Source organism: Acanthopagrus latus, chromosome 17 (genome assembly GCF_904848185.1).
Source record: "Acanthopagrus latus isolate v.2019 chromosome 17, fAcaLat1.1, whole genome shotgun sequence".
Taxonomy (NCBI): Eukaryota; Metazoa; Chordata; class Actinopteri; order Spariformes; family Sparidae; genus Acanthopagrus; species Acanthopagrus latus.
This window is the reverse complement of record NC_051055.1, coordinates 5,511,118-5,533,959: the sequence shown is the minus strand read 5'-3', so window position 1 is coordinate 5,533,959 and position 22,842 is coordinate 5,511,118. Positions and strand designations below refer to the sequence as shown.

General features: G+C 40.7%; 1 protein-coding gene across 2 annotated transcripts in view; it reads right to left on the bottom strand.

Moving 5' to 3' along the window:
• Positions 1 to 22,842, bottom strand: part of LOC119006250 (neurocalcin-delta A) — a 74,050-nt gene that overhangs the window by 9,127 nt on the left and 42,081 nt on the right. For both annotated transcript variants that reach the window (XM_037074757.1, XM_037074758.1), the window contains 2 exons: positions 11,647 to 12,057; positions 1,963 to 2,068 (listed from right to left, as the gene is read on the bottom strand). In XM_037074757.1, coding sequence (XP_036930652.1) covers positions 1,963 to 2,068; positions 11,647 to 12,024 — 484 coding nt within the window. In that variant the 5' untranslated portion in view covers positions 12,025 to 12,057. The remainder of the gene's footprint in view (positions 1 to 1,962; positions 2,069 to 11,646; positions 12,058 to 22,842) is intronic.

Genomic DNA, 22,842 nt, shown 5'->3' with positions numbered 1-22,842 from the left:
AGAATACTGTGTATTGCATGACTGAGAGGAGAAAAGCCACTAATCTCCATGAAGAGCATTGACGCTCCTCTAAAGTTTGCTCTCAATCACATGGATGAACCAGAAGGCTCTCGAAACAGTATTCTCTGGACAGATGAGAACTTTTGGGTTTATAGAAGTTTGTTGGAGACCAAACACCGAATTTTAGCCACAAATTTTTTCATGATTTTAGGGATGCTCTGCTGCCTCAGGCCCAGGGAGGTTTGCAGTGTCAGCTCAATAAAAGGTAGGTCATTGAACAAGACAATGACAATAAACACTAAAGACGACAGTCTGCCAAAGAGGAATACAAGCAAAAAAATTTACCATTTTGAATTGGTGTGGAGTCACAATGGATTCAAAGTGGATTTGTACACAGGAACTGGCCAAAATTCCCTCCAAGCAGATGTGTGGGACTGATCAAAAAGCTATAGAAAACTTGTGGTTTAAGTTATTGCTGCTCTATGGGGGTCACACCAGGTAATAAAAGCGAAGGTTCAAATTTCCTCTCAATTAAAAAATGGAGAACGGTACAATGTAGACTTCAATTAAGTTTCAATCACATTTTAGATTACAAAAAAGGGTTCAAAATACAAACCGGGCAAGTGTATTTAAGGGCAGAAGCAGAAACCCAATGGACAGTGTAGGGGCTCAGGGCACAGACAGATAAAAGATTAGATCAATATATCTCTCAAGAGTAAAAAAGAGAACCTCTACTGCAATATAGGACCCTGTATCCACACTGTACAATGCACACAATTACATCCAGTTTTAAGGAGAGGCAGAAGTGACTCTGCAACAGCCCTGAAAACAGTAAAATGACAGTAATTACTGACACTGACAGAATTATGTTGCATTTTAGGTCTTCACTAAATGTGTTCTCGTTGGATCATCTCTCGTCTAATTAGCTCGTTCACTCAGTTCGCTGCAAAAATATGCCCATGTAATTGGCTGCCTCACGCTGTGACAGGGAGAGGGACCTGTTAAAGAAAATCAATGCTGAACATGGAGACTGAACGCCTTAACTAACCTGGTACCTGCTCAAGAGTACAAAACATTTCACACAAGGTCAATATCTTTACAATATCACAATTCTTTGTGATTGTTCTCACTTTGGAGCCGTCACATTCTCAATCAGAGCGTCCTCATAATTCCACCTCTCACCAATAGGTGGCAGTGTTGAGACAGCGCTCCCCCTCCTGTCCATCCCTCATAATAAACAGACTGGATTTGCCCGTCTATGAGTTGCCCACCACTCATGACTTTCATTATAAAAAGGAAAAAGAAAGACAGCAATTTATTTATTTTATTTTTTTTTTATGTCCAGGTCAACACACTCCCTCTCACTTTGTGCGGCTGGCTTCAATCTGCTGTCACTTTTCTTTCTCCCTTCTCCTCTCTCTTCAAACCCACTCCTCTTTTTTGTCCTCCTCCTTCCCACCCTCCTCACGGATTCCTCTCTGTCCATCTCTCTGTTGCTTCAGTCTTGTTTCTGTGTATGAATGTGCAGTCTGAGTGTCCATGGTACTTTTGTGTATCACTAGAAGTGCGGGTCAGTGTGAATTCTGATCAATGTCAATGAACTGCTGCTTCAGGCTGGAGGGCTCTGCAAGTGCCTGTGTAGTGGAAAACCAGGCCAGTTCGTACAATGACAACAGCTGCCGGTAAAGCAAACCAGGTGGCAGTGACAAGCTGTTCAATACATTTGCATTTGAAATGGCAGTCGTGTCCTGTTTCAGTGAAATCAGCCACTAAATACACCAATTCTATCACATTTTTTGCAGTTGTTGGAGCAGGTGCACACTAACGCACACACGCAGCAACTGTTTTTCACTCAACAGACATCAAAATGACCAACAAAGTGTTCTGTACAATCATTCTGCTGTTCAAACTAAATGCTGGTAAAATAATATCCTGACAAAGCAGCAGATCAAGTTATCCTACCGTCTCTGTTGGTGTCCATCTGCCTGAAGATCTTCTCTGTCCTCTTCTCAGGCGTCGACTCGTCCTCAGGCATCTTCATCACAGAGGACACCATCTTATATATTGCCTATAAAAGGGACACAAGTGAGGTGACAATCAACGATTGAATTTATAGCGTTGTGGCACGAACAGTCGCCTCTGGAAATGTCAAAACTCTGTGGATGTCCACTGATATGTGACTGTGTCTAACTGCAGATGTGATTTTGCTACTGCGTGGTCTTGATCGTGTCAGCTGTTCATCTTTTATTTGGAAATATTTCTCAAATTAATTGCTTCAACATATGTTAACCAGATGGAGCTCTAAAAATATGGAAGTAGAGATTTAAGTATACTTTTGATCCACGCCTATGACCGCGGTTTCTAACAGCTAACACACATGATCATCCATATGGATTACTTCTAAATTTTCCCTTTAATGTGTCATCATATAGTTGCATTCCTGGTCCGGACAACAGAGAACTCTCATCAAAGCTCGGCCACCTTACAAACCTTGTGTCATTACATAATGAAAAAGTGCAATGACATTATGATGTAGTGCTCATCTTATATGTGTTATGTTATGTACATTGTTTGATACAAGCCTAACTTCAAAAAAGGTTTGACACACAGTCAATTAAAAACAGTGCCAACACAATATTTTTAATCTTTTATATCATTAACTTAAATGATTTTTGTACAGATATGCTTACTGGGAATTTGATGCCAATTCAAACAAATTGGGACAGGGGCAACACAAACACCTGTTTTGGAGCATTCCACAGGTAACACGTGTCGTGGCTGGGTATTGAAGGGACAACCTCAAGTCATTCACAAGCAGGGATAGAGCAAGATTTAACCATTTTGTGAAACACGACTGTGTAAAGGGTGTTATCATAAGGGCTTATGACCAATTCGTCAAAGCGTTTGCAGTAAACACAATTTGATTGCAAATGATTACATTTGTCTGTCTCTGTACACATTTTCCCCACATTTACACATTTATATTTACAATGTTGGGGAGATGTAAGGGAGTAATCATCTCTACAAATGGTTAGCGTACACACTTTCTTGCTCTGCAGTGCTTCTCTTTTAATTTTGCATAGCTGCTGCTGCTTCTATTCAGTGTACTGAACGGACAATTTATGAGGGCTGGTTGGAAAAGCGACAAGTGTTAAATTGCCAACCTTGCGTGTCTTGATAGAGTTAACGGAAAACACCCTTTTCTGTGTATTGATTGCAGCCTGTGACGGCGGGAGTCAAACAAATTGAGAAATGCAGGGAGGCGACACGCACGATTGTTATGCAACACGCCCCTGTGATATTTCATTTGCTGGTATAACTAACATTTATTCTGCTGTGTCATGAGCACGAGCATTTATTCCAACCTGCTGCACTGCCTCACCATCCCGTCGCTTCATCTTTGTGCTTTGTGTAGGGAGGGTGGATGCGATCATACACACATATACAGCCCCTCACAGACTATTTATCTGTGTTGTGTCTCCTGTGCTCTCTGTTGAATCGCAGAGGCTGTTTGGCAGTAAACAGTGGAATCACGGCCCCCCTCTCTCCGTCTCTAATAAGGAGGCGGATTTGAGGGGAATGGGAGCTGACATGTAAGAAGAGCAGGGCTGATGGTGATTACAGTGCAGCGGGAGATTTAAATGGTTGCTGCTCATGCCTCCTATTACACAGGAGCAGGGCAGCTCAGCTCCGGGGTAATATTGGCGCTGAGGGACACGCTGCAAGCACGGCTAATATCAGTCTTCATTTCAATTCAGAGCTGGGTCTGTTATCAATCAAAAGCCTTCAAACTGCTGGGAATGTTTAGGACATGTTGGGGATTTAGCTGTTGAGCTCATCCAGAGCAACGCACTGGAATAATCTTACATGTCTAAATCCAGAAATTACAAACAACCAATGAGAAGGGAAGCCATCTGGGGCTTACAGTGCGCTCAATATTCCCAACTACACGCAGTGTTATGAACGCAGCTAGAGGGACAAAAGAGTTTTCCTCTTCCACAGTGGTCCACTCTTGTCCCAAAACTATCAAAAACACAACAGTGAGCCACAACTGTTGCACTGGGTGACATGCTGAGGTTATTTTGAACCAATCCTACACACATCTGCTTTTATAAATAGTCACTAGGGAACCACTGTACATGCTGGTGAGTGATGGGCCACTGCTAAAAAGCCATTTTCCTGTATTTGTGGTGGTTTCTTTGTTAAGATGGACACTAATTAACACCACTACAGGTACACTGAGGCAGTGTGGAAAGTAACTCAGTCTGTTTAATCAAGTGCTTGAGTCTAAAATTTAATATATTTGACTTAAGTATACGCACTTTGTGCTACTTTATACTTCTGCTTCACTACAAATCCCAGAGAGAAATGTTGTAGTTTTTATTCCACTCCTCTACAGTTGTTTGATACCTTTAGCTACTAGTTACTTTACTGATATCTTGTGACGTTCATAAGCTAACAGCAATATGTCAAAAAATAAGTCCCAGCTTTAGCAGCAGCCACAATTACAGTGACACTTACATGTCATTACTTCAATCATCGTAATAACTGAAGTTTCTGTTACTTTTATTCCAATGTGTTCACTACAATAGCAGTATGTCCTGCAACTACTGCATGTAGAGCATGTAGATAGTGGGAAAAATATGTGAAGTAAGAATCAGAACACTCATCCACACTGGAGGAGTAGATCTTACAGATTTGTAAGGGAGAACGGAGTATTAACATGCTTTAAACATGTAAAAATAAATAAAGTGCCTTAACAGACATTACATTCGATTTTCAAAGATTTCCCTCGTACTATGAGTCAGAACTGAAAGAATTTTTCAGTATCACTTACATACACCAATTTTTTTCCCAGTTTTGTTTCCACCTATATTGTGAAGATTCTTACAGAGGGCTATAGTTATGTATCATTAATAGCTTAATAATGGAGTCATTAAGAGTGATGAAAAATTAAGTGAAATGAAACAAGAATTTTTCACTGGCTTTATCTAATGTTCAGATTTCTATTCTGAAAATATATGCAAATCAGAGCATTTCTCACTAGGTAATGCTTCATATGCAGACATAAACCTTAAGCTTCAGAAAACAATGGATCATCAGCTGTGGAGGTTTCATAGTGATATCTACTACAGTGATATCTATAAGTTAAGACTGTATCATAACACATTCTTGAAAGAAATAGTACATATATTTATCTATTTCCTAAAGAAGGACATAGGTACTCTGGTGCAAATGCACTACTTAAACCTGCTTGGTTTGCTACTGCCAAAAACTGCAGTCCCCAGCTGTTTTAGCACATTATTGAGCATTTAGAAAAAAATGACCATATTTTTTTACGCTCTTTTTCTGTTAAAGATGCATGTCTTCAGTAGTATGACAGAGTAGTGAAATCCAAAAATCATGGGATTCTTGATAGAAATATAGATCACCAAGCCTTAGCAGTGAGTGTCCTGCACTAGAAGTAAGGCCAGTGTTAGCCCTCTTGTATCTACAGACCACACAACCTTTGTCTTATTTGGTTGTCTTCCAACATGACACTCTGCCAGCGGGTCTATCCTCGAAGACTGATTGTTGGCCACCTACTCTGGATTTCCTTTATTTCTCTCACAGTTTCAACAACATCAAAACTACCTGGATATTGTTCTTTCTTCTTCGCTAGCATCTCCTCTGTATTGGTCTTTAACACAGAAGTATTTTTACATTTTGGACAGAGTCCACATAACCTCAGAGGTCTAAGCAGCATCCGTTCTTTAACCTGAATGCCACGAGGAGAAAAAAAACACACCGCTCTTTCATACCCTTTCAGCAGGGAGCCTCCAGACGAGAACACAACATCGTCTCCCGTGGAGCTGGAAACAGCCTGAGCTACAGTTAAGTGAGGACAGAAAGCAGAAGAGAAAGCTACACGGCTGCTCTGCAATAGCTGTGGACTATTACCTGGCCAATTATGTATAAGAGTGAGAGGAACGTGTCACATATATGCTATTACCTTCCCTCTACACAAACCACAAGGACCATACAGGGTGACAGACACAGAGAGGTAGAGCGTAAGAGCACACACCGAGGGAAGTCATCCGCTTTTTGCCATGTATTTGCCATCAGCCAGCTTCATCTTGCATACACACACACACACACACACACACACACACACACACACACACACACACACACACACACACACACACACACACACACACACACACACACACACACACACACACACAGAGGCGTCTTGCCTCAGTCTCACACCAAAGATGAATACGTTTCCCAGGGCGACTTCAAACGCGCCCGAGCAGTGATCTATTCATTTTACCATCTATTCTGTTCAATCTCACCAAATTACCAGTATGAACACTCTCTCCATTCTTTTGTGACAATCGAGACAATGTGCTGTCTCTGCGCGCGTCTGATCTGCTGAGACCGCCGTGTTTCGAACAAAAGGTGGACAGAGGTTAGATATCAACTACTGACGAGCGGAAGTGAAGGTTTTGCCTTTGTCACCGTGCTCCGATTTTGTCATTATCCGAAGAAGATGAGCCCGGCTAGCTGTGATCCTTTTCATTCAATTACTCCCACAGCAAGGCTAATTATGAGCATCACCAGCATTTACACACTCTCTGCAGGAGAGACCATTAGCAGTGAGCCGCAGCTCGCAATCACTGCGGCAAATGGAGGCAAGTGTGAATAGAAAACATGGAGACCACTGTGGAGGGAATGACAGGGTTCTTTGGGTGATGCTTTTCTAAGGGCCGGCCACAGTAATGGAGGAAGAAGTCAAACAAAGAAAACAGGACCGAGGACGGGGAATACGGCGCATAGCACATACGACAGTACATGAAACAAGCATCCAGTTTGTTTTTGGAGTGCATGTACAGTACAGCATGCTTGCAGTGCCCACAGACCACGCAGTCACGGATTCTGGCTGGCGTCTGCATGGGCAGATCTTCAGACGTGTCACGTGGACCCATGTGTCCAAGCGGATAAGGCAACCATGTACTGGCCTTTAGAGACCACATGTATGCTAAAGGCTCCGGGAGACTATATTAGCGGCGCTTCGATTTCAATTGGATTAATGCATGCCATCATCAATGCTTTTTCCACTAATACGGACTTCCATTGTGATTAGAGATCTTTACCTCACGACATGAAAACAAACAAACAAACAAACAAAAGTCTACATCAGTCACTACATGTTGGGCTAACTATAGCCTGTGCAGCTTTAACCAGACCATGTGGAGCAGCTACTGTACATGTCCTGAGCACCAAAACAGTGGGCTGCGCTTGTTGCTCCTTAAAAGGTGCATATTGCTAACAATTCCACTTATCGGCTTTAATTTTACCCATATGAACATATAGCTGATGATAAAGATTTCTCAACAATTTATAGACCTGACACACATCGTGCATCCCAACCTAAAACAAGGAGAAAGAAATGCAACCAAAAATGACTCCAAGACCTTGTTAAACTTTGGAGTAATTACTTTTGGTTCTTGTTACTCTAAAATGGTTTACAATCCCCAAATTCCATCTGTTACTAAATTTAAACCGATGCTCTAGTAAAAATACTGATGTTTGTGAATATCATGTTGCCTTTTAGGGTGATAACGCTGGTAGAAAGATGCTGGAGCTACTTTGCTTAGAATGCTACCATCACGACTCCTACTCAGACACGGAGCATGGAATGGATGGATTTAGCTTTATGAGATCCACCTGCCAACCTGCCCTCTGATACCGCTGAAAGCAGATACTGTGATCACACTAAGCTGCCGACTTTACTCAAAGACTTTGAGGTCAGGCATCATTTGAACTTCAGCAGTGACTTGCAGAAGTCAGCGCAACCTGAAAACTTTTCCCTTAAGCCTGCTTCCTCTCTGCAGAGGCAGGCGGCTTTGAACCAGGAGAGTCTAACAGAGAAGATCTGCATGAAGATAGATGAATACCTTATGTATAAATGCTCCTGTGTGTGCCTGAGACAGAGAGGGAGAAATGGCCCTGAGCTTTTATGAACCTGCACTTCAGCAAAGAGGAATGGCAATGTCTAATCTAATGAGTAAGACACTGGGCTCCTGCTTCTGCATTTGAAAACCTTTAATCATATTAGAGTTTGAGCTACAATACTGTTTTTTGTCTGCATGGTCTAAGTGGACAACATCTCTGAGCGTCTGATAAACGGCGGCCAATTAACAAATGCCACATGCACAAACACATTCGCTAAAGAATCCGCAGACACACTCACACTCATTCCCTCATTACGGCAGAACATTTCAACACTCTTGTCCTCTTCTTCACTTCAATAGATGAGTCCTGCAGACAGTCAGACATGAGCGTCTGACTCACTGCGTTCTATTCTTTTGTCCTTGGGAGCAGCACCACCTTTCAATGGAAAGTGGGCAGAGGGTTTGTGTCATCAAGATCTAAAGGAAGTGACAGGTCTGAATCACTGTGGCCTCGAGGTAAGGAGGCTAATTTAACCTTGTAGCAATGATACGTGGGCACATGTGAAACAATACAGATTCATATTTCTCTGTCTACCTTTAAAGATCAAATACACATTAAAATATGAACCAAACGTCTGTGATAAAGATAAATACAGAGAGTATCATAAATACAAATCCACACACATTAACACACTGAGCCGATTAACTGGCATATATCTGTATTCAAAAACGTATAATAATATGATCATTTTGTTGTTGTTAAAAGCAGGACAGGCACAAAATAGTAAAGTGAACAACCTTTAGTGTTGACTTCATCAGGGCTCGCTCTCTCTCTCTCTCTCTACAGTGAAACCTGGGCTTTTGTAATGTTAGTAAAATAGAATAACACCAGAGATGAGCGGGACAGTCTTTAATTTGAGTTGAAAAGCTAGCAGTAGTTGTCTGTTGGATATTAAGACACATCTGTATGTAATGTGAGATTACATCTCAGGAACCCTGCACATTATTGCACATTGTTGTTATCTAATATGTCACAACTCTGCACATTTGCACAGTCACATCTATTTAAGTGTATTGTGTATTGCACACATCACATGCACACATGGACAAGGACAGTTACTGTATATAGTATGCTTATTTTTATTCTAATAGTTTTTATTATACTTTAATTCAACTGTTTTATTCTTTGCTACTTACTTTCCCTCTGTGCTGCTGTGTTACCTGTGAATTTCTCCCAAGTGGGATCAATTAAGGAACATCTTATCTGAACTGATCTGGAATCTGTTCTATGTACAGTGGAGGATGAGCTGTTCTGTTGCTGAACTGGCCAGGATTACTTCTACTGTTCGTCCCGGTACGTTATGTTAAATGACACTCTTACAAACCATTAGCGTTGGTGCATATTCACCGGGTAAAGAGGATCCTAAAGTGTGCGATTTCACATATCTAAATGTGCTTACGTGCTGTTAAGCTTCCAGGTATATGCTTCTGGCTTTTATCAGTGCCTAAATGCTAGATGAAAAACTGTCCTCTCACGTGTTATGTTCTCGAATGCCATCAACCTGCCACGGACAGCTGTCATAGTGTGGAGTTTTTTTTTTTTTTTTTAATGCTATCAAGCTGCCAGGGACTGCAGATGAATATTAAACCCTATAGCAAAATCTGGTAAATTTAAATGATCGACTCTGGCGCTCATGTTAATTAATGTACAGTATCCCTTCTTTGAATAAAATTAACACACATAAACATAAAAATAAGAAATGAAATGATAAAAATGGAGGTAATTAAAATGCATTTAAATTATAAGTAGAGGGCTAAAAATGGACATGAAATAAAAATAGTGATAAATTATCATATCATTGATGATTATTTTAAAGCCAATTCAATTAAAACAGTGTTGATGTGATGAAAACAAACCCATGTTTTATCAGTATCATCACCATCACCCCAATTACCACTTGTCAACTGAAGGACAGTTGACTGAAGGGTGGAAGCAAAGAGAAATGCAAGTGATAAAATAAGTGAACAAATGAATGATCGGGCGATGAAACGTATGTGAGCTGAAAAATACTGTTATGAATTGTCAACTGATCTGGTAAACTTTAAATTTTTTTCACTAACTGCTTCACATCTGTTGGCTTCCCTTGTCAGTTTGTGTTGCTGTAATGCCCCTTTTCAAAAGTCTGCAGTTTAGTGCGTTATACTAAAAGATTAAAACCGCCCGGCACAATCAGTGAAGATTCCAATGGTGTTTTTAAGGAGTCTGTGCTCTGTACTGTATATAGATCACAGAAGTATCAGAGAAGTAAGAAGTAGTGTCTCTGAAATTAAGGAGACTGCTCAAGGAGAGGTGAAACAAGGTGAAACTGAAGTGAGAGCAACAAAGCTGCTGTTACACAAACGTGGAGGAAGCATGAAAAAAAAAAAGTGAGGAGGGAATGCTTACACACCCCCACATGCACCCACATACAGTGTTTGTGTGCGCTGCTCTAATTGTGTGTTTACATGAGAAATGCTTGCAGGAAAAGCCACCAGTGCTTTCCGTTTTCCTTGTTGTTCTCTTCTTTAAAGGTGAGCTGTGCCCGGCCACACGGCCAAGACAATGTTTCCCATTCCAAACTTAATGCTGCACAATCCACACACACCGATAATATGTCAATAAACTAAACCTGTAATTTCAGAATGAACAGGGTTTTGTCCTCAAATTGCTTGTGTCAGATTCATCTCTTTTCTGACAAAAGAATAATATGTTGGTAAGAACAAGAGAAAGCCCACATAGCCTCCTGGGCATTGACATTTGCCTTCATTACCTTAATGAATAACAACAGTGTCAGGCATTTTATATAAACGCTCTTCCGCATCTTTTGAACATTAGGCTGTTGGCAGCTATAAAAGAAACCAAGTAGGCTTTACAAAATATGCCAGTGCTTTAACTAGATAAATCATGCCCACATAATCAGCAATAATTAATACTTAATACGGTCTTACAGACTACCTTAAAAAGATCTGAATTGAGGAGCAGATACAGTATACAAGTAGGTGTTCAGCAGACATGTATCAGGGTTGCTTTAGTTCCAGTTGTGAAGCTAAAAAGGCACAGAGCAGATGGAAAATTGATCATTTTCCCTTGTAGATAACAATAAAAGTCCCATTTTAGAGGGAGTGCAGCTAATTAATTCCTCACTGTTTACAAAACTGCTTTCACTGGCAGGACAAGGACTGTTTCCACTTAACGTTAATACCTAAATGCATCTTTTAAGTACTGACTGAAGTATTTCAATGCAGGCAGTAAACGAGGTCCTGAAGGACACATCACTCATGTGTCCTGCATTAAAATGGAGGCACAGCTCCATGTCTGCGAGAGCTCCCTCCCTCCATGGAGCAGAGCTGTATGTCCTGCTGGTCTCAAAATGCCAGCACTGTTTTTCTCAGCCTCATAAAGAGTTTGTTATGGATACAGTGGCAACACTGTTTGTACAACAGTGTGTAACAATCACTGCCCTGGCTAATGTTACAATTAATGTGTGTGTGTGTGTGTGTTGAGGCTACCATGTGCATCAAACCTTCCTGTTACAATCACTTTCTGTCTTGTTTTGATTTTTTTCTGTGTTTCAGACATTAGCACCTTTTTGTAACCCATTTTCTGTTCAATATTTGCTATCCGTATCTTTATGTGATATGTCTATCCAGCTCTGTGTACACTCACCTGAACAATCTCCAGCATCTCCGCTTTACTGATGTACCCATTTCCGTCCAGGTCGTACATACTGAAGGCCCATTTCAGCTTCTGCTCCAGCTTGCCACGTGACGTCACACTTAGTGCGATGATAAACTCCCGGAAGTCTATTGTCCCGTCGCCGTTGGCGTCAAATGTGCGAAAGACGTGTTCAGCAAACTTTGAAGCGTCCCCGTAGGGGAAGAAGTTACCGTAGATCTTCTTGAACTCCTCCATGGAAAGGTTCCCGCTGGGGCAGTCCCTCAGGAAGCCTTTGTACCACTCCTGGATCTCATGCTCGGTGAAGTCGGTGCTCTCCAGGAGGTCCTGCATCACCTCAGGACGGAGCTTGCTGTTCTGCTTCCCCATGTCTGTCGGTCCTGTCGATCACTCTGCTCACAGCTGGGGAAGAGAAGGAAGTGAGAAGAGTTAGCTCGGGGATTCGACAAAGAGGCAATTTAAAGTGCAGTTTTAAAGATGCCTTGGGTACTCGCTGATGGAGTTAGATGATCAGAAGAAAAACTGTTCATCACACACACATGTTTATATGTATATGTATATACGTCCAATACCAGTTTACAAAGTTCAGTTAAATCTCTAGACATGTTTCAGAGTGATGTCCTCCTGACTTGCTTGTGAACGTGGGGCTGTTTTTGTGCCATAAACTGCAGTATTTGCATAAGTAGAAAGGTGCAATCTCCTTTTCAGCTCTGACTGCATAATTAGCTAGTAGCATGTACCCAAGCAATCTGGTCATAGCCCTGGATTTTACAGAAGGCGTGAAATGACGTTGCCCTTTTAAGGTAAGATAGCTCACACCTTAAATGCCTGTTTATGACTGTTACATGAATAGTACAAAAGTGTCAGTGTCAGTGCATCGTGCGTTTCAGTATGTGACTGGTGACGTCTGATTGCATTCGGAAAATGCATCATAGGCCTGTTTACAGCCCTGTCGCGCATGTACGTCCTGCTTATACTGCTGGTATAATGGTGTGCACTGCTGAATTCAGAAGTGTCCCCTTTTTCTGTGGTTTGATCTAATTACTATTGGTTCTTTGAAAAACATGTTTTGAGCTGTCATATGCCTGTTGAATTCTTGTTTACTTTGAAAGGAGAGCTCAGTAATTGGTTAGACTGCAGTGTCTTGCTTTCATTCCTAAATTCTGTGTATGAATCAGCTAAATAACCAACAGATGAAGCCGAGCTCACAGCTGCTGTGTTCTCAAGTGGATTTACTGAGGTATGAAGCAAAAATGTAAGCAGCCCTTCTTTGAAGACGTTTATCAGGACTTACACCTCTCACTTTTATAAACTGTTGGAACTTTCTGTGTACTCACACACACACCCCATACCACATATGCATAGGTTGAGTGGATGGCACCAAAGAGCCAAAAAAGGCAAAACACACACACACACACACACACACACACACACACACACACACACACACACACACACACACACACACACACACACACACACACACACACACACACACACACACACACACACACACACACACAGATAACCTCTTGGTGTGTTATACATCTTTGTGAACAGGATAAAGCTTTACAATCCCTGTTTATACATTTACTCAATATTAGTAACAATGAGTCATCACTACATGCAGTTGAGCTGGAATAAAAGCACATTTTATCACTTTTTGACTATAAAAGTCAGGCTGCTCATAAAGGTGATCAATTGCTAGCTACAGTGTTGGGTGATTTGTGACTTTAAGCTGGGAAATGATAGTTTGACCTGCACATTAAGGTCGTGAAACAAATGCATAAACTGAGTTTTTACTGAATTCACTCTAGAAACGATTTAATGTTTCATAGATCCATTGGTCTTGTTAGTTGATTAACAATACTGTGTTAAAATGGACAGAAATTGTGAGTCACTCAACACTCTAGTTATATCAGCAATATAATAACAAATATTGTTCTAATTATGGCAGAACCAGTTGTTTGATTGACTGTGGCTTTAGACTGAATGAGCAAATAGCATGCCATTTGGAAAATGGTAGTGTTGAAAAAAAAAGAAAGACTGTATCTATCCATGCTGACTGTGAATTAAACAGAATGACATGATATTTTATCAATACAGAGTTCAGTCCTAAAATTCTATGATTTCACAATCATAGTGCATATATTGTCTGTCCTACTTTGTTTGTTTATTTATCTCATGATGCCTTTTTAAATTAATCTATTTAATATTGGCAACAATGGGTCGCCAATGACATCATATCATTAGAGACAAAAGAGGTAGCAGACACATGGACAGAGAGATGGAGGCAGGGAAATAATGAAAGTGAGGCAAAAAATGACAGGAGCCGAAGAGGAACACTTCTGAGTCTGTTTTCTTTATCTGCCCTTTTGGTGACACAAACAGGAAGTGCCTGCTCCTGTCTCATCGAGATTGCGCTCTCAATACAGTAGCCATGCTCTCTTTGTGTATGTAAAAAATATGCACGCTCATGTTTTAGGATGTGAGTGATTATAGGCTCTATATTATATATATATATATATATATATATATATATATATATATATATATATATATATATATATATATATATATATATAAATAAATAAATAAATAAGAGAGAGAGAGAGAGAGAGAGAGAGACGGATACAATTATAAGAACCAAACATGCTTGAGATGACCATCACATATGCAGTAATTTCCCCAAAATACTTAATATTGCATGTGTTTAGTTTGTATGTATTTGTCTGTCAGACCTGCCTCGGCCTTCACACTGAAAAGTCTGAGGAAATGAGTCACTTGTGTACTAAAAACCAGCCAGCAGGGTCCTTGAATGCAGCTGTGCTATAGAAAACCATATGAAACGACAATCAACTGCTACTTTCTTGCACATCCCAGGGAGCGGGTCACCTACTGCGTTTAGGTAACTACTACAATCACATATTGAGACAACTGAGAACAAAGAGTGAGATCTCAGACTTTCGACCGACATCATGTCAAACCATGGCAGATGCTAAGATGACAGACCTCCAAGTCCAAGTCACACTCTTACAAACCATTAGCGTTGGTGCATATTCACCGGGTAAAGAGGATCCTAAAGTGTGCGATTTCACATATCTAAATGTGCTTACGTGCTGTTAAGCTTCCAGGTATATGCTTCTGGCTTTTATCAGTGCCTAAATGCTAGATGAAAAACTGTCCTCTCACGTGTTATGTTCTCGAATGCCATCAACCTGCCACGGACAGCTGTCATAGTGTGGAGTTTTTTTTTTTTTTTAATGCTATCAAGCTGCCAGGGACTGCAGATGAATATTAAACCCTATAGCAAAATCTGGTACATTTAAATGATCGACTCTGGCGCTCATGTTAATTAATGTACAGTATCCCTTCTTTGAATAAAATTAACACACATAAACATAAAAATAAGAAATGAAATGATAAAAATGGAGGTAATTAAAATGCATTTAAATTATAAGTAGAGGGCTAAAAATGGACATGAAATAAAAATAGTGATAAATTATCATATCATTTGATTATTTTAAAGCCAATTCATTTAAAACAGTGTTGATGTGATGAAAACAAACCCATGTTTTATCAGTATCATCACCATCACCCCAATTACCACTTGTCAACTGAAGGACAGTTGACTGAAGGGTGGAAGCAAAGAGAAATGCAAGTGATAAAATAAGTGAACAAATGAACGATCGGGCGATGAAACGTATGTGAGCTGAAAAATACTGTTATGAATTGTCAACTGATCTGGTAAACTTTAAATTTTTTTCACTAACTGCTTCACATCTGTTGGCAGAAATTGTGAGTCACTCAACACTCTAGTTATATCAGCAATATAATAACAAATATTGTTCTAATTATGGCAGAACCAGTTGTTTGATTGACTGTGGCTTTAGACTGAATGAGCAAATAGCATGCCATTTGGAAAATGGTAGTGTTGAAAAAAAAAAGAAAGACTGTATCTATCCATGCTGACTGTGAATTAAACAGAATGACATGATATTTTATCAATACAGAGTTCAGTCCTAAAATTCTATTATTTCACAATCATAGTGCATATATTGTCTGTCCTACTTTGTTTGTTTATTTATCTCATGATGCCTTTTTAAATTAATCTATTTAATATTGGCAACAATGGGTCGCCAATGACATCATATCATTAGAGACAAAAGAGGTAGCAGACACATGGACAGAGAGATGGAGGCAGGGAAATAATGAAAGTGAGGCAAAAAATGACCTCCAAGTCCAAGTCAGACCTGACAAGGTTCAACCAAGACTACCGCTGACTAGAAACTCCACAATGTAAGCGAGGACATTTGACAGAGACTTGAATTATTTCCTGATGGAAAACCTCGAGCTGTTCTAAAACACGGTAAAATAACCAGCCAGGTGGCCACAGGGCAGCCTCTCTTTATCATTTTTTTGTTTTGTTTTGTGTTTAACATGATGATGAAAACGGCTCTGATGTCTGGGTAGAACACCGTAATAACTGAGGGCAGCTATCATGTGAGTAGCAGATGAATGAATGGAAGAATGATTTTTGTGGGGAATTATTACTGACACTGTTTTCTTTACTTCAATCACTCAGTCAGGCTTTTGTTTGCTCAGCCACACAGTGTGCGGCAAAACACAACATTTAAACAGCAGGATATTAAAACTGGGATGGGGAGATAACACAGAAGTAGACAGAAAAATGCACACGCACATATATTGTATACAATATGATACTACACGATACATTTCATAATCCTCAAGGAGAATTTGTCTTGGACTCGACAACGCTACAACCCATATTGCATATAATACACATGTTGCGCAAGCTACACAACTAGTAATGATGAGAACACCAGAGGTCCATATATGGAGCCAAGAGTAACAGAAAACTTGTTCACAATAAGAAATTAGTTCTATCCTCATCCCAAGTCCTTTGCCGCGCTGTTTGGATGCTCTTCACTCAACATTCGATTTAACAAGTCCCTAGATTTCAGATAGTTTTATCTGTGTTTAATCCACATACGAAGTCCTGTTCTTTTGAACAAATAAAAGAGGGAGGCAAACAAAACAAATGCAAGGCCTCCGGCATTAATGAAAAACAGTCTAAATATTTTTGTATCCAGCTTTTAAACCTGGAGCTGAAAAACAACAAGAACGCCAAAGCATTACACATGCCATGATGTTTTTATCCTCCTCCGTCCAATGATGGCAGGTGAATCAGCCTTCAGACTTTGCTCCAATTACTGCACTGTATAAGGTGCAGCTACAGCAGCTGACCCTCATACCCACACACACAGACACACACACACAGCCTTGATTACTGACCCAGTGCCTTTACACCTGTTATGATACACTGTACATCCAGTCTATACATATATAAATGAAGATAAATGAAGTCAGATGTGTGTGTGTGTGTGCATGTGTGTGTGTGTGTGTGTGTGCACATGTGTTTAAAAGAGAGAGCTTTGTGTATGTACTGTACTGTGCATTTCAGATTGACAGCAGCTGGCATTAAAAAGTGTAGGCACTGGTAAGTGACAGAAAGCATTTTTGCAGCAGGCAGGCTGCTATGTGTTTGCCACTCAGAGTGTCAGTGCTGGAAAGCTGCTTTATTTTAGTTAGGCTGGGGTGGTATACCACAATAACCACAATACATTTTGATCATTTTCCAAAAACGGACAATCTGAACAATAACTGTGCCTTGAACTAAATGTTAACATCAGCATGCTAACATGCAAGGTGCCAACATCAATCAGCTGTTTGCCATGTTCGCCTACTTATTACAGCTGAGGTTGATGGGAAAGTCATGGCAATCCATTCAACAGCTGCTGAGACACTCAATCTTAATGATCCCGACAGCAGTTTATTGCACCAACTCAAATTTCAGCTGTAGTTCTACACCTTTGGTGATGCAATGTGATTAGCCGACTTTAAAGCAGACAAAAGCTTCCACCACTTCTGTCTCTCATCCAGTCACAATTCTTATGTTACCTCCAGCTGCAAACCCATTTGGGCTGTATTTCAAATCACTCCAAGCAAATGGATTATTATTCAAAACGAGTGCACGGACAGAAGTGGACGATATACAACCTGGGGAGAGCTGGTTCCACGGTTCCACTTCACACACAGACTCACCAATAAGTATTATGCAGCCACTTCCCCTGTGGACAAAACAATTTCTATGTAAAGCGTGAAGCCTCTCGACGACGGAAGCCTGTGGAGAACGAGACTGTGTCAATTCTGTATGAATACATCAATGAGATGGCTCACGTACACCGATCGAGAGGTTAGGGCAGGAGAAGAATCGAAGTAGGATGAAAAACATATCTCTGTATTTTAACCCTTTCAACTTCTAGACGCACCTTGCTTTTCATTCTCTCCAATGCATTTCCTCTTTTCTCATCTCCATACTCTTTGCTGTCCTTTCAAACCCCTCCGCCTTTCCACCATCTCATTCATAAACCCCCCCACCTTTGTCTTCAACCTTTCCTGTACCTCATTTCCATATTCTTCACCCCGTTTTTTCCCTGTTTTATTTCATCCTCCTCATGAACAATCCACTCTCTTATGAAGCAATTTCACTGCAGTTACCATAGTAACATTCAGTAAAATCCCACGGCCATTGATGAGCTGTCTGGCTGAGTGCGCTGCATACACATACGCATGGGTACACACACTATTCAGAGTCAAATAGAGAAAATCAGTGATAGAGGGATGTGTGTGTCTGTGTGCGTAGGTGCGTAGGTAGGTGGGTGGGCGCAGGTATGTGAGGTGAGTAACAAGAAGCCAAGTGTGATCTACATTATAGGAGCCTACTCTGCATGGCCTGCTCATTTGAAGCAGCCACTCAAGACCATTCTTTTTTACCTCGATACATTCAAATGACATTTTATCACTAGTATGTTGATATTTAGTTTAATGGCAGACGTTTAAGTCCTTACACATTCCATGACACCTGATTCAGTGGGAAACCCTCAGTTTGTGGATGTCAAGTCAGACTGGTTGTCTGCATCATACGCTGAGGGTGTTGAAGGGCAGTTTGTTTGCGTGCGCATCACGACTGAGTGTGTGTATGTGCACGCGAGTCTGTGTGTAAGTTTGGAAGCAGAAAAGGGGGTTATGGTTTGGAAATAACTGAAAGAAGATTGTGATATAGAGTCACAATATTTCTATAGAAGGCTTAAATTGAATTAACTAGAAGTTGTGATCTTATGGATTTTAAGATATATGGCATCCATTCCACTGAAGGCAAAAGACCTACGCTGCAATGTGAGCAAGAGTGAAAAATAACGTGCATCTGCCCTATGATGCAGATCCATGCTACACCCTTTCACCGAGTTTCATTGTAAAAATCGGGCTGGAAGGTTTACTGCGATCCTACTGACAAAAAAATAAAACAAAACGGACTGAAAATGTTACGGGCTGTATCTAACCCTTGGCGCAAAGCATCGCGCAGCGCAAGTGTCACTGCTAGATTCAGACTGACGCAGCTGTCATTTTCACACCCAGTGCCCACATTGTGTAAATACCAAATGTACTTGCCCCTGGGTGTGTTGCTCTTAAAGTGACGTGTGGTGAGGCGCACTGATGGCAGATTATTATCTTGAAGCAGCAGAAAGCGACAGCACCATATACCAATCTGCAAAATTGTTGATTTCTTTCCAGTTTTAACCGTATTGTATCAACTGAGGGGGGGGGGTATATCTGATAAAAATCAACAGCTACTATGAAAATTCCATCTGGTTGTTTAGTCATATACCATAATATTAACGTGTGTTCAACCAAAAGGAACCACCATAAAAACACTACAAACGACTAAGAAACGAACCACCGCTACTATTAAATGCTCCCTTTAGCCTCGACTACCCTCTGTTCCCAAACACACAGCACAAGCTGTTGCAGAGGGTAGAAAGGGGCTTAAAGTCCAGCTGCAGCAGATTAATGTGGAGAAGGAAATTCAAATGCAGAAGACTAGTGTAGGGACTGAGTGGATATCTGAGTTGTTGGGGTTGAAGTATAAACAATCCAATGAACTGAGAAAACTAACAAATGGAATAGACTGCCATCTCCAACACTGCCAGTTTTATGACAACTTCAGAACAAACAATGCCTGTCTCCCAATTCTGGGTCTCAATTCTGAGGACTTTTAGACCAAATCCACCATTAGTCTCATGTGAGATAAACTTGAGCACAGTTTCACATTTACATTATGACCATTTAAGAGACACTTCCAGGCACTAAAGTTCACAGGAGTTCACCAAGGCCATCCTCTGAAGGATCCACCGTTGTTTGGTTCATCCTCAGGATGATCTGACCCCTGTACCAGGACAAAGCTGCATTCAGAGCCCACTTATCAATCACTTACATATTTTTTGTAACAAATAAAAATACACACTGGTCCAGTGGTGGTAATAATAGTCTTTCTACACATGTATTGTAACCTTCAATACAACTGCAGGATGTCTGTAACAATTCCTCTTTCTCCATCTCTGTAAAGTAATACTGGAGCATGGCAAAGAAGCAAGTGTATAGAAGTGGGCCCTCTGTGGTGTTTGTATTCACTGGCTCTTGTCAAAGTCTTCACTACATGTATCCCTCAAAGCTGATAAAGCTTAGAGGAAAATACCCAGTCTTGGCTATATTCAAAGAGCCCTCGAGCCTTGATAATTCCAGCTGTGCTCACGTCTGCTCAAACTGTGGCACAGAGTTCCTCCTCTGTTTAACTCTCTCTACCAGATGCACACATGTATGCAGACAAAGAGCAACACACCACTAAAGCACACATATGGTATGAAATGCCAAACCAGTGTTAAAAAGGACTGGCGTGCCTGCTGTAATTTTTTTTGTATCAGGTTCAATGGCAAAGTTATTCAGAACAAGGTTTGAAAAATTAGTGTAAGTAGAGCACTTCACCTTGGAAACCTCAAGTTTGCTTCCTGAAATACTTTGTATAAAAGCTTATTCATAATTTGGTGCACTTTGGCCTCAGAGTCAAAATGTTGAGAGTCAACATATGGGCACATATGGCAGTTATCAAACAGTAAGTGACCTTTACTTGATCTCTCTACCCACTGCAGTTAGATCTAAATGAGTGTCCAAGTGATGATGCTGTTTTTACGATGGAAAACCAAAGTTATTCAGGATACACACCCCCAAAATACCAATGCTTATGGAGAGTTACTCTTAGAGAAAGGATAGAACGTTTCAGAGGGAAAAAAAAAGTTTCTTAATCCACTGCAGCAGCTGGAGTCTCCAGAACAATGGACAGCAGGAACAACAGAGATGAGTTTGTGGAGGTGAGACAGAAGGACACAAAGAGACACACAAACCGAAAGAAAGTGCTGATGAATGGATGATGACTGTCACTGCCAACATCCATCTGGGCCTGAGGAGACACACCTCTACTGTCTCTTTTCCAGTCCCAACAGGACGATTCAAGCCATTCAATACTAAAACCATCACTTATTCACCTGGTCCAAAATAACCACCAATATATTGGTTTTATGTTTTGTTTTTCCATTGGTAAGACAGCAGAAATCCATAAGCGTCTTACTGAACTATGGTCTTCATTACTTGTTTTGATTTGACAAGCATACATCTGTGATGTGATTTTGTGTTTAGATGCGTGCATGTCTTAGATGCTCTTTTTTTGTATTACTTTTGTAGACTGCTTTTACTCTGTACTGTTTGTTACTGCACAAGAGACAAGACATGAGAATAATCTTGAGATTATAATTTGGTCTGGTGCATCCAATGTTGACATTTATGTTTGAGCTGTGCACTGACACCTTTAAATAAACTGAAGGAAAGGAAGGCTGTAGCTGGATAGAGGGTGACCCAAGATGGTCAGATGAGTTTGTACTACTTGGATGAAAGACAGCTTTTCTAGAACCTGACTACTTGATCCTTCCTTTATATTTATTCATAAGCTGACCGTATTCACGCTCTTTCCCATCAAATCAACACCAGACCTGAGACAGCAGACAAACAGCATTTGAAGTCTGAAGGTGTATTGATTGGGGTTGCTAGCTGGTTAGCCTGAAGCTGCCCACGGTCGATATTTTCAGCCCATACACTTGTAAATGGCCTCCTTAGCCTTCATTAAGTTGCCATGGTAACAGACCTGATAGGAGGAGGAGGAGGAGGAGGCAACCACACATTGTGCCCATTGATTTGGGAGAAAAACAGTGAACCAGCGAGAAGCACAAGATGACACACTTCCTCGAGTCAATTTCATAATCAACTTAAGGGTTATGTAATTTCATCTTTGTAGCGACAGTGCAGAGATATGTGGCCACTGTGCCTGTACAACTCTGCTATTAAAACACATTAGAGGCATTACATTTGGATTATACAACATCTTCAGTGTTTATACTGACTTGCAAGCATTGGGTTAATCAACTTCTCAACTGAGTCAGATTTGACAACTATTCTGGACAGTGGACAGTTATGCGAATCAGCTCTGGTTGCACGCCCGTGTGGAATCTCTCTTCTTCTTCACTTCCTTTTTGTCCAGCAGAAAAAAAGATCCCTGCCTTGTTCTCTGAGGTTGTGTCTAATTTGTTTGGCTCCCTGTCCATGGTGCCGCGGTGGGAGTGCTCTATCTGCCTGGCACTGGATCATTGGACCTGGTAAACTGGTTGGATGTCTAACTCCTGGGTCCCAGCAGAGGGAAACAGAATGTCTGTTATTCGAATTATTATGCTTCTGTGATCTTGTCTTCAAAAGCTTTTGCATAAAGTATGTGTAGTCTGACACACAACAAACCACCAGGAAAACCCATCCCCTTTAAGTCCCAGTACGTTGCAGTTTTCAGTGATGAATGTTAATACACATTACCACTTCAAATTCTTGGCAAGTCCATTTTATTTCAGAGGGAAGACAAAAACAGCCTTCTCATTTCTCGCCAGTTAAAGACGATTTTGTCAGTTGAATTGAGAACTGTTTTACTTCACTAGCTGTGGCTAGCTAGCCTATTAAGTTTAACCTAATGAGGTTGCTGGACTGTAAACATTCACAAATCCAATAGTAGCTTAGCCTACAGTTAGCCTACAGGGAAGTGATATGTGGATATGATAGATGTGAACACTTTGTTTTTTAACCTGTAATCATGCATGATAATGTAGCATGAAAACTCCCTGCCTTTTGCAGTATTACTGGGTCACTACTACAGGCAGTCAGCTTGAAATGCTAAAA